Below are 13,373 nucleotides of genomic sequence, written 5' to 3'. Positions count from 1 at the left end.
TGCCAAGAATTTTGATCCCAGAGCGCTATTTAGTTTGAGTCCTTACCAAAATAGGAAACATGCCTGCAGAGTGAATCTGTCTTTCAGAACTGAGTTGTTTAGTCAGACACCCGTTGCAACAGTGCATCCAGCTAATGATCCAACAATGTTTCTTTGTCTCTGATCACAAAACCAGAACAAGTTAATATGCTGCTACACACAGCTATAACCTCAGGTTAACAGTGTAAAGACACTCACTGGGATAAATTAAAGCACACCAACATCTAAAAACTGATATTATAGAGGAATACAGCTCATGAACACAAACTACTGTATTGGTATTTTTTTATATTTCTCTATTCACCTGTGAATATGACATCAAAGAGGAAGAGATGAAGAAATGACTGTGAATAGATATTTACTTAGAAGATCACAAGCTAAAAAGGTCTATATTTAGTCAGAAGTCTTCTACGAACAGGGACAGCTCCGTTGTCATGTTTAATTTCCCCGGCTTTCAGAGAAACCATTTACAGCACATTACTTATGGATTTTCTCAGGGTGGAATATGGTTCAGGTCACACAATACCAAAATATCTCCACAGCTCGTGAAAGCATATCAGATTGAATCGACATCTGCAAAGGTTACTCATGATGGGCCAATGATTCTGTGGTAGATTTTATGCTGGTTCTCTTCCTATAAACTAGAGAATGGTGATAATAAAACTTGTCCCTGTCTGAGATTGTCCTCTATAAAAACAAAACAAGACATCTCCCCTAATCTCAGGCAAATGCTCAAAGAACAAGGTAACTCTTTGTGAGGCTTATGTTTTAAATCATGCAGGTCAAGCTGTGTCCCTTTAATTATTTGTCCAGGGTTTGATGCGGACAAAGTACTTTGAAGGCGGTTAATTATCTCGGTCTGCATGCTGCAATCATCTGCACTGAACCCAGGAAGCCAGAAGGTCAGTGAAGGCATCTCCGGAACTAAATGTGGGCTGTACAAGGATTCAGCCACCGGAGGCAAAGCACCCACTTAGGAAACCACCACCAGAGTCTGATAGAGGGAGGGATGGATGAGGCAGGAAAGTTAATATCATCAAGAATCTAAATCTCAAATGCTCTGATCTCATTTGAAAATGCTTGTGAATGGAGAGCACTGTCTGAGCCAGACTTTGACAAACACCAAATGCTTCCTGTGCCGATGAGGTTGTGGAAGAGGAAGGAAGACTCTGCTGGGAGGCATGGTTAATGCAGGGCCTAATTATGAGAAATAGCAGCTAGCAAATAAATGCTGACCAGGAGCCGGTGTGCTGAAATTGAATTTAATTGGACCAGATGAACGCTTGAATGTAAAATTAAATAAAAGTCACAGGAAGAGGGGCATCACAGCTACATACGAGAGACCCGTTTGTGCTCTGGTATTAGTATATTCAGAGCATTCAGTTTATTGCAGGGACATAAATAGAACTTTTGGAACAATTTGTTTAATTTGGAATATGCCTACAGGAATTGCATGCAGAGCAAGAGATGGCAAATCTGTCCCCATGGAAACTGAATGTCAAATTTAATGGCACACTGCAAGAAGGACTTGCTCACAGAGCTGCATGAGAAATGTCTTGATATCGCAAAACTGCGATTTAATCCATTACTGTGTGACTTGGGGCACCCCATATGCATGAACACAGGTGCACTAATTCTGCATCTATTCTTAATGGGTTAAAATATTAGATGGGAGTCAAAATATATTGCAAACACAGAAAGGCACCGCATAAAGTGTAACTGTTACAGCCGTTAAATGTCTCCTTTGGTTCTTCAGAGGTTTCAGTCCATAAAAAAACATGAATGAGGCTTGGAAAGAGGAAATATCCACTTTAAACACTTGGATAATTTACTCTGGCTGGATGGCCTGTATTTTGTGTAAGATATTTTTTTTTAGAAGAAAATGATTAATTATGTTTACAAGTCAGTGTTCAGTACATTTTGTGTAGAAAGTCCAAACTTTCTTACTTTACTTTCTTAGAAATGGACTTTGAGTGTAAACATTTAGAGTTTTGAAAGGTAGTAACATCATTTGAGATCTAGATGTTTCACTCTCATCATGTCACATCGGCTTCTGTTGACATAAATGATTAAACATGGAAGCCTTTACTCTTAGTTTTGAACAAAACAAATCAATGACACTTAATTCCTCTGTCTGACGTACTGGCTTAGCATTGTCAATTAATGTATTTTAACTCAACCAAGTAAATTCTAATAAAGTTAACAGCCATGTTCCCTGATTTTTTTAAAGTCACATTTAGAAGACATAAATACAATAAAGGTAAATGGAATTGGCAAAAAAAAAAAAATCCATTATTAGTTGTATTATTATTTTTTTTTCTTGTTTAAAAGAAGATATGGGAATTAGGAGTTATGTAACCAACATAACAGATGTCATATGACAACGCAAACTATAAGCTCCAGTATACCTGCAAACAATAAACTGACTGACTGACCCTTTCCAAGATGTAATTGATTAAATCCAAAATATTTTCAAAGATACAACTCCTGAAGAACAGCTCTCCTTATTTCCCCCATGTCTATGTTTTTGTTTTTATGTTATTTTTTTTTGTTTGTTTGTTTGTTTGTTTGCTTCCAGTTGGACAACTACTTCTTCTATTGAATTAAACAAGCAACATAGTCTGTAGCACCATCCTGTGGAGAAACTAGCAAGCCTGTCAATGGACTGGTCAGCGTCTGATTTCCAGTTATTTTCTTAATTTAAAATGAAAATAGCTTCAGCTATTAGCTATTAAATGAAAGCCTGGCTACAATAGTTTTAGTCCCCTAAGCTAGCAGGAAAACTCTGCTGCACTTTTCATGGCCCAACTTGATCCACTGGGATGGATATTTATGGATATTCAAATCCTCAGCAGACTGAGGATTTAAAATTCCAACCCATTTTTGGTGTTTCAAAGCCCAAAACAATTACTTCAGAACATTTTTAGCAGCTTGAGATTTGTTACAGCATGTTGACTGTGATACTGCAGTTTTCAGTGCTACCCATTCTTATAGTGTACAACACATTAAAAGGTGTTTACGGAGGGCATGTTAACCATAAAATAGTCAATTTTTATTCTTGTTTTTATTCATGCCAGGTCTTATCTCTGACTACCATGGTAACAATTAACTGTCTTCTCTTTAAAAACCTCTACTCAAAGAATTCTATCAAGTTGTGCAACATTCACGTCTATTCATCAGCCTCTAGTGGGAATAAAGATGCAGTTTTGCAAACAGCTATTGACTTAGTCATTAGTTACTAAAATATGCAAGTGAAACAGCAGTGTGACCCACGTCCTCACACATCCTGATTAGACATCCTGCTTGCCTTTGAGAAAAGGAGCAGGGACAGAGGGAGGGAGAGAAAGGAAACCTTCATGTGATGTTTACTGGCACCTCTTCAGAAACCCCATTCCCGCTGTGCTGGAGTGGCACAAAGCATCTGTCTCTATCACTCAGTCAAAAGCAGGAGTCAAAATTTAATATTGTTTAACCACCAGTGGAGGTTTGTTATTTTTGTTATTTTTCTCTTACTCTAAGCATGTATCACCATGTTAACTTTTATAAATAAAAGTATCAAAATCCCTTTTTTTTTCTTTGTTTTTCCTCACTAAAACATAACCTTTTTTTCTTTTGTTCAACCCACCTTCTCCTCAAACAAAACCCCCCTTTCATCCACAGATGGACAAAAAAATGTAAACACATATGAAGTCAATGGATGTTTCTGCTAATGTTTTATTTATCCGGGATGTATGACTGTTTTTCTATGTCTGTGTGTATGTGTGTGTGTGCGTGCGTGCGTGCTGAGGAATTCGTGCTTTTGCACTTTCAACTGCCTGGAGGAGCAGCAGAGGTTGGGGTGGGGTGGGGTGGGGGTGGGGGGTGCAAGTGGTGTGCAGGTTTTTCTTTCACCTAGAAAAAGAAAAAAAAAAAAGGGAGCCAGGTTGTACAGGTTTGCACATAAACGCATGCACTCAAACGTTCACACACAAAGCTGCAGCATTTTCAGCTGCATCTCCCAAGAGCATCGACACACACTCATGCACACACACACACACACACAGGCCTGAGTTTCCCACCCAACATGATTCCCTTATGGTTCATCTTTTAAGCTCACCAGCCCTTTTTTTATTTTCTTTGCTGAGGGAAATGGATCCCAGCCTCCCTGTGCAGTGAGGTTGTTTTCTTCAATTGGAAAAATAACACAAAGTTTATTCATTTCATTTCCTGTCATGAGCAGCTGGCTTGGCGGGCACAAGATAATTTTGGTTGCAAAGCAACCTGAGACATGCGCCTGTGCCCAGGAAGGACGTCCTATCAGAGCGTCATCTCGGGGAGCACCGAGCTCGAAATGATCTGACTTGGAATTATGAGCTCAGTGACAGGGTCTCTGTCTTTCTGTCTCTGTGGGAGCTAGTGGACTCCAGTAATAAGATGTTAAAAAGCTAACCTCCTCTCATTACTCCTAACTGTCCTCCCCCGCCTCCTCTCAGGATTCCTCTCTTTAGTCCTCTCTTCCTCTACAAGCTCAGAGCAGGTTTTAATGAATATTTTAGTGCCCTTTGTTCTCATTCTGTTTGCTGCTCGGGATCAATGATTAAGACCACGCTCCTACCTGACAACCCCCACCCTTCTGTCCTTACTATTTTGTGTGAGCATCATTTTCCTTTCACCTTCATCTTTAATTTTTGGCTCGACTCAGATTGCTGAACCACACCCTAAACATGACACCCTCAAGAGAAACACTTCAAATGAGGCAGTTAATTAAAATATGAAACATGTTTGCTACAGACTAATGAAAGTTGCGGGGGTGGGAGGGGGAGGGGGGTTCTGGTGGCCGACATTGTCTCTTATTGAAAGCTGCGAGTTTATTGGGCGTAAACATGGAGGGAATCACCGAGAGGAAAATGAGACAAAAGTGAAAGGGTTGTTGATGCAAAACAAAAGTGTCCAAGTGTGTTGTCACATGTCACATTTAAATAGTTTATGAAACAGGAAAAAGAAAGAGAATGACTTCAGTAAGTTTTGGCAGTTTTACAAGAAGTTCCTTGAACTTCAAGAGAGAAAAATGAATTATGACATCCTCACAGTGCCAGATGGTTGTTAAATGTTACATGTCATCCACTAACAAAATTAGCTGTGAAAATTGTCAGACATGAATGCAATGAAAGGAACCAGGCCCATGTCCCACTTAGCGTGCTTCTAAAAGAAAAATCACCATCCTCTGCAAAACAACTGAGATTCAGTCATTACGCTCCCAATTTGTGTGCTTTGTTAAACTGACAGCTGAAATCATGCATAATTACTTTCAGTGGAAAAATGACAGATGTTTGACTCTGCTGTAATAAAATCCCGACCAATGTTGTTTGTTGTTTGGGGGTGCAGCTCAGAACAAGCTACGTTTCAGTGCAAACTGATGATCCATATAGTATTGTGCAGAAAATGCAGACAGAAAATCTAAACCGAAGACTCTTCCCGTAAATGCTTCAGTTATTTTCTTGGCGGATGTGTGCACAGCCTTTCAAAGTTGGTTGTAGAACCTGCTGTAATTCTTGTGTGGTTCTTTTTAAAGTTGCTTTTCTTTAAAAATGTTGAGATCAACTATTTGTTGCTGTTGTAGCTAATGACTTTTTTTGAGGGGGTCCAATCAAATACCGATAATAGCATTTAATGGATATGAATCTTTTTGAGAAGTGCAAAACATCCATGTGTGTGTGTCAACATCCATGCATTCACTGAGTGTTGAGTGCCTTTTTAACACTGAATTTCCATGAACTCAAAAAACTTATTTCAACTAGGACTAGGGGTTGTTTTTGATCCTGTCTCGCAAGGGCAATCGTCACCCCCGCTGGCTGTTGTCTTCACCAGGGAAGGTCTATAAGCATAGACGAGGGCAACAGATTTGCGTGCATCAGTAGATGTTCATGGAATAGCAAATCGAGGGCAAAAACACCCCCAACATTAAGTTTGCAACCAGCCAACAGCTTTGCTCTGCAGCAAAAAGAGAAACCGGAAAACCATGGAGAGCATGCTGCCAGTGATTCTATCTCAAATTTAACTGCCTCAGGCTTTTTATAACTTTTACCTTTTTAGATACTTTTCATCAGGCTTTTAGGGAAAACATGGAACAAGAGCATCATGATTACTGTGATTATCTTGATCCTCCACAGTTTCTATGCAGTTTCCAGCACTCTGTTTACATCACACCAATGTTTTGGGTTGCATGAAGAACTGCCAGAATAGTTTACCCTTTTCCCACCCTGCCTTGATTAACAGATTTCTAATTACCGTTTCACCCGTGGCCACCATGACCATGCAAACATAATGTTATTTTTACTCTGTATTTGACACAAGCACTCCAGCACTGTCTGTACTGCAGCCAGTGGCTTTTGCTCTTCCAAAGCTGTGACTTTCCCACAGGCAGCAGTTTGAGATTTGTAAATATTTGTATTTCCTTTACTTTTTTTCCCCATCAGCTCAGCCCTTCGAACACTGCACGAATTATGTAGTGCGTGGAATGTAGTTTATATTAACAGGAAAACTGTCAGCAATGTGAAGCACAAAGACCTTTCATGTAGCTTTAATGACCACTAAAATGCATGTTTACAAGGCCCAAGACCATCAACACTTATTTTTAATAAATATACACTTATTGTGAAGTGGGCTGTGACTGAGGAAAAACATCCATTTAATCTAATTCAGTTGCTCTCAGTCTTACTTGCTTAATTAAATAACTTGTGTCAGATATGGTTACTTGCAGAAAAACATACAGCAAGTAGCAATGGTAGAGCAGCAATGAATCATTCATCTAGCAGTTTCTAAACATAGAAAATAATGTTTGTTTTGCATTTCTATTATTTCATTTCTGTATATTATTTCATTTTTGTTGCTAAAAAGAAGTGGCAAGTCAGATGCTGCATAAACAAACATTAAAGTCAGCCAGACTTCCCTGGAGGAGAAGTTGAAGACAATTTCTTGTAGACACACATTAAATTTGACTTCTGAGAATTTGGTGAAGTTGTTAGTTTGCTTTTAGGATTTTTGGTTAAACCCATACGCATCATATTATATGTGAAAGAAGCACCAACTGAGTCAAATGGATCGATAAAAGAAACTGAATGAAATAAAAAATAAAATCCTACAAACATTCTGCATATCTTTTGAGTTTTACAAGGCGGTTAATATGCTGTAAGCCATGGTTTTGGTTTTATGGCTGTTATGGTTTGTGTCCAGTCTCACCACTCTCATTAAGCTGGTTTCCAATAGCAACCAGCACCTTTTACAGCAGAGGGCTGGAAACAGAACTCTGGTGAAGAGAGTCAACCTATCAGTGGCACATTTAGCTTGTTTATTATATTCAAAACCATTCTTTATTTGCAAGAATGCCAGCCATGTAATCTGTTATGGATATAGCATCTAACATGTTTCTTTTTAATCGTTTCCACTCCAAATTGATCAGAACGGAAAAGCTGATCAATGCTGCCTTGAGGCAACAACATTCAATAAAACAATTACTTCCGTATAATATACAAGGTTACAAAAAGCTTTCATTATTGTGATCCACAAGGGTCAAAATAACTATGGATTCCTGGAGGAGTAAAACAATAGCTGTTGTGAATGTAAGTGACTTTGAGAGTGAGAATGAGTGAGTTCAACCAGAAGTCACATTTAGTAAAATAAATGACATGCCTGCTTTCAGACTGAATATGAGCCAATTTCCCCTAAAACAATCAACATGATGCAAAAGGATGTGCTTAATTTGAGTTAGTCACCTCCATATACACAACTTTGTGTGATTATTAGTGTATATTGATCTGTTTGTGATAATCTGTCAGTACAAATTCTACGTATTGCAGTCTGCCGTTTTATCTATATTTGATTTATCTTTCTAGCTTTCATCTTTCACCTTCTGTTAACCTCTTCTATAACCTCTGTCCATTTCCACCACATCTATAAAGTTCCGATTTTAAATCTATCCGTCATCTCTTCTCCACTCCGCTCACAGCACTCATTACACCAGGTCATCCGAATTTATTAAGCTCATTATTCCCAAAACTTCCTCTGTTTTCGGCCGTAACGCCTTCCACTTTTCCGCTGCAAATGACTGGAACACACCGCAGAACACTCTTAAACTTCCATCTCTGATATCTGTTTCCTTGTTTAGACAGAGACTTTAACAGATTATTGTCTACACTTGTTCCTGCTGACGATGCTGACTCTCACTTATGCTTATCTTTTCACATAGATCTGTCCCACATACTGAAACCTACTCCCTTCCCCCTTTCATTTTTATATATTTGTTTTTGCTCTGCGTTGTTAGGTGTATTTTTTGTATTGTTGTGTTGTGGTTCTTGTGTATGCACAGCTGTATGTTTGTATGTATATACGTTATTTATTCCTGCTGGGGCCTCTTGGCCAGGTCATGTTTGCAAATGAGAACTGGTTCTCAAACATTTTTACCTGGTTAAATAAAGGTTAAATAAAAAATAAAAAATATCAAGAGAGGGTCTCACCTTAAAAGTATCCCAGTTCCTACCATACACCCCTATTTTACTCATATTTTATGATGTTTTTGGTCTGAGAAATGATTTGATACACACAAACTCACCTGTACTATAACTTTGTAGGTTTTCGGATAAAAGCTATGCCTAATTATGATTTGGCTGTTCAAATCTCAGTTTTTGTAGAACCTGCTGATTTTGCACCCTCATATGGTCATGGACACTGTTGCACCTATTAGTGACATATAAAGTTTAACCGGAAAGGTGATGATAAAAAAAGACATCTGTCCAATACAGTAACAATGAAATTGCACAACACGCACACAACAAAATAAACGTAAAGACATAGAAGTTATTGAAATCCATTTTAGGTTGTACCTTTTAAGTGACTATGAGTGTATCTCAAACCGCGCACTTGCATGAGTGCACTGGAAGGTAGTGCGTAGTGCGCACTAAGCACTACCTTCTGTAGTGCACACTATCGTGAGTTAGTCCTAATCCAAATTGAGCACTAACATTTTGCACTTACCGGTAGTGACGTACCAGCTATTAAATGCCTTTTAAAAGGCCTCATTAGTGAAACAAAGAACCGCGGCCTCCACTGTATTAATCTATCTCAGTTGACAATAGAAACCATCAGCACACGTTCATGTGTCTTTGCATGTCTCCCCCATACTTGTTAGTATAAAGTGCAATTTAAAACACTAAAAAACAGCTTTTAAATATGCAAAGACATCTTAACTGAATTAAAGTACTTTACATTATACATCTGTTTTCATTGGTGTTTACACTGATACCGTTCACGTCTGGCAACAGGAAATCATCATTTAAAATATGAAATGCAGTAATGAAGACGCTAAAACAGGGATGCAGAAAACATTTTATTTAAACTTTTTATTAAAACATTTCTCTCTTGCCACCTCCTCTTCTCCACAGCAGCATCGTAGCCCGCAGGTGGTAAATGTCTCAGTGCCACTGCTGGCTCTGTAGTTTGATGCCAAAGTGACCTACGGTGAACACAGAATGGCAGGTTATATAAAAGCAAACATTATTATGTATATGTACTTTATGGATACTTTGCAGACGCTTATCTAAAGTGATGTACAATCAGCTACGGCTTAGTCAGCGGTACCATGGAAACGGGCCGGTTCTCTAACCAGCGGTGTTTCCAGATCAGTTTTCAGATCAAGGACCATTTCGTTTACACCAGAGACCCCGCAGTGCTTAATCTGGAGGTTCAACAATCATGAATAAACACACAGAACCTATAGCATTAATCATTTTTAACACTTATAGCCCATCTACATCCGCGAAATCGACTATAAAACTGCTAACATTTACGTTGCTAACTCTACTGCAGCCTCCAACAAATGATCAGATCCATAACTGTCATCAGGGATAGAAGAGATAAGAAGCATGCTGCAGTTTATATTAGAATTTTGATCAAATAACTTCATACTTACAACAGTTGAAAATACCCTCCGCCTGCATCGGTATCGCTTAGTCGGTGGCTGAGAGCTCTGAAAAACTGGTTGAAAGTCCCTCCCCTTCCGCTACGTCAGCAAGATGGCGTCCGTTTAGTGCGTGTAGTGTCCATCGTTTCGCACTAGATTTTTGGCCGAGTTTAGGGCAGCATCCGGGTACTTTCAGTGCACTGAATTTTTACTGAAATTTCTGTGTCAGCGCACTAAGCACTTAAATGTAGTGTCCGAAGTATAGAAGTGCGCGGTTTGGGACACACCCTATGAATATGTATCACCGTGCAGACTTCAAAGCATTATACACTGTGCACAGTCAGGCAGTAACAGTGGCAAATGACTAAACAAATATTTTATTTACTGTCACACACAGTCTTTGAAGTGTGCGCAGAGTGCACACATCACTGAGAATTTCAAATGTATTTATTTTTTTTTGCACATCTGACCCAACAGAAACAGACAGAAGGAATTAGACTTTAAGTCCTGGTCTTGTTGTTAAATTCGAGCCTCTTCATTCACTTAAATGTTTGCTTCGATCTGTCAGATTGTCCATAAAGCAGAAACATCTGACCAACAATCCTATGTGTATTTTTTTTCTAATATACTGACATTTTCAGTAACAAAGACACACAAATATTTTATAAACTGCAAATCTGGCGTTATGTTCTCCCACTCTCACCACCTCCAATCAGCTTCTCCTATGTTGCACTATTATCTTGTTTCCTTTCTGTCTCCTTCCTTCATTTTAAATCTTGTTGGTTAACTGAACTGTAATGTTTCTAAATAGGAGCCTCCTTTCATCTCTCTACTCACCAGGCAGAAGAACTTTGCCCGAGGCATCGAACAGCAGCTCCCAGATGGCATGGTGGTGGCATCGGTGCCAACGGAGGTTCAGTGCCACGAGGAGCTGTCAGACCCTGTGCCCGACCCAGAATACCTCACGGGTATGAAACCATATTTCATCATTTTCCCCTTTAGTGCACTCCTGTGCACAAGTATTTTATTTCTCATGTGTGTGAAAGAAGGTAGCCACTGCCATAAACTTTAACCATAGAACTCCACTGAGTTTCCAGTCACTAATCTAGAATCTGGTTCAGTTCAGGAATAAACTGACCAACCCAGCAATGTATGTATTAAAATGGTAAATCTACACTTTATAGAATGTCGATATTTTTCTCAGCTATAGCAGTAAATGCCACCTTTTATACCTTTGGGAATATATCATATTTTTGAAATGACATATTTTACAAAAACTGATTTCTAGAAGAACAAATCTTATATTTTGTATCATAACCCTCACAGGGTACACTATGTTATTCATTGCACTGCACACTGGCATTTGGCATACATTTTGTGCTTCCGAGCCTATGGCTACTAGGCTGAATTATAATCAGGAAAAAGGTTTCAGTGAAGGTGTCTGTCATTGTAGGTCTACCAAATGTGTGTCTTATACCCAAGGGGACGTGAACAGACTTAACGTCTGACAAACTGTCTGTGACGGAGACCGGTGGTTCCATCACCACCACAAGTCTGGCACATATTATTGGAATGTTTGGCAGATAGGACCACACAGATTAATTAATTGTTTTATTGAATGTTAAAACAGAGAAAAGTGTTTATTTGTTTGCAGAGGGGGACTGGCCATCCTGCCCAGGGAAAAGAGAACTTAAATTAGTATTTTAACATTTAACAACATTTTGATACTCATTTTTACTTTGATCTGTGTCTAATTGTGTAAAGCTATAAGCTCAAGAAGGAAATGGCAATACTCACCTCTTGTCTTCATTGCAGGGCAGGAGAGGTAAAAGGGGGAAGTAGGCCTAATTTCCTGTTTAAGAGGTTTCGGAACAAACCATGTTAACAAAGAGGGGTGGGAAGTAGTTTATATAAATTAAATGTGTATTTGAAGCATGCTGTAAAATTATTAAGTGGATTATGTTTAAGTTTGTATATATGTAAATATTGATTTATGATGTTTGCTTTACAGGTGTTATTTTAAGTAAGATATTTTGTGGATATGTTAACTTGTATAGTCTAGTCCCACGTCAACAGGTGGTTCCGGCTAATTACCTGCAGCAGGAGGGTATAAAAGCCCTTAGTTGCTCTTTAGAAGGTTGTTGATGGTTGTGGTTTAGATACCAATAAATTTTGCCAATCCCAGGCTTAAATGGACCCAAGTCTCACGCCTTTTTTTTAAAAGATTGTTGGGATCGTCGGCCAAATTGACAAGTGGTGTCAGAAGTGTGGGCTTAAAAAAAAAAAAAAAAAAAAGAGAGAGAAGATATGATGACCAGAGGTGGAAAAAAGACTGATTCCAAGGAACTGGAGGAAGACAATGAAGCTGCTGCCACAGCTGGTCCAGGTGACAGACTGGAGGAATTAGCTGACATGGTTAAGTCGCTAATTCAGTCTCAAGCGGCAAGAGACCAGAGAATGGATAAAGAATCAGCTCGCCAAGAACAAAGATGGAAGAGTATGCAACATCAATTTCAGCAGATCCAAATCCAAGTAAGAGAAATGAGAGAGGAACAGGAGCTGGACCAGACTGAACATGAGATGGAAAATGAGACGTATGGGGAGGATGAAGAGGATCCAGATGAGGGCCCAAGTCAAAAAATGGTGCTGAGACGGGAACCTTCCACCCACAGAGACCCTAAATTACTTCCACTCACTGCAGAGGATGATATTGAGCACTTTCTGACTACATTTGAGAGGATGGCTCAAGTCTGCCGTTGGCCTAGAGAAGAGTGGGCTGTCCGACTAGTTCCATTGCTCACCGGTAAAGCACGAAGTGCTTATGTTCACATGGACATTAAAGATTCTGAAGCTTATGACAAAGTGAAGGATGCCATTCTTGCCAAATATGAGATAACTGCGGACACCTATCGACGACGGTTTAGGTCCCTGGATGTTCATCATGGTGAAACCCCAAGAGAACTCTATGTTCGTCTGAAGGACATGTTTTATAAATGGGTGAAACCTGAGAAATCCACTGTGAAAAACCTTTCTGAAGTGATGATCATGGAGCAGTTTCTCAGGATGGTAAATCCCGACTTGGAAGTGTGGATCAGGGAACGTGCCCCTAAGACAGCAGAGGAGGCTGCACAACTAGCTGAGACCTTCATGTCAGCAAGAACGGGAACCAGGAGGATCACCTTTGGTCGGGACACCTTCTCCACTGCTCGAAGTAAGTCTGATGGGGGTGAAAGGGGTGGTGGTACAGGTCAGAGTAGGAATTATTCTGGTAACAGACATTTCACTCCTAGTAAACCCAATCCTTCCAAGAAATTTTCTGCAGGTGCAAAGCCAGATGTGAGATGTTATCAATGTAATCAGATTGGTCACACTCAGTATACTTGTCCAGCTACTACACACA

The 13,373-nt window shown here is 39.4% G+C and overlaps 1 protein-coding gene across 3 annotated transcripts in view; it reads left to right on the top strand.

The window, feature by feature from the left end:
• Positions 1-13,373, top strand: part of astn1 (astrotactin 1) — a 400,574-nt gene that overhangs the window by 185,933 nt on the left and 201,268 nt on the right. For all 3 annotated transcript variants that reach the window (XM_041992000.1, XM_041991999.1, XM_041992001.1), the window contains one exon: positions 10,814-10,941. In XM_041992000.1, coding sequence (XP_041847934.1) covers positions 10,814-10,941 — 128 coding nt within the window. The remainder of the gene's footprint in view (positions 1-10,813; positions 10,942-13,373) is intronic.

Source organism: Melanotaenia boesemani, chromosome 8, assembly GCF_017639745.1.
Source record: "Melanotaenia boesemani isolate fMelBoe1 chromosome 8, fMelBoe1.pri, whole genome shotgun sequence".
Lineage (NCBI taxonomy): Eukaryota > Metazoa > Chordata > Actinopteri > Atheriniformes > Melanotaeniidae > Melanotaenia > Melanotaenia boesemani.
This window is presented reverse-complemented; position numbering and strand designations above follow the sequence as displayed.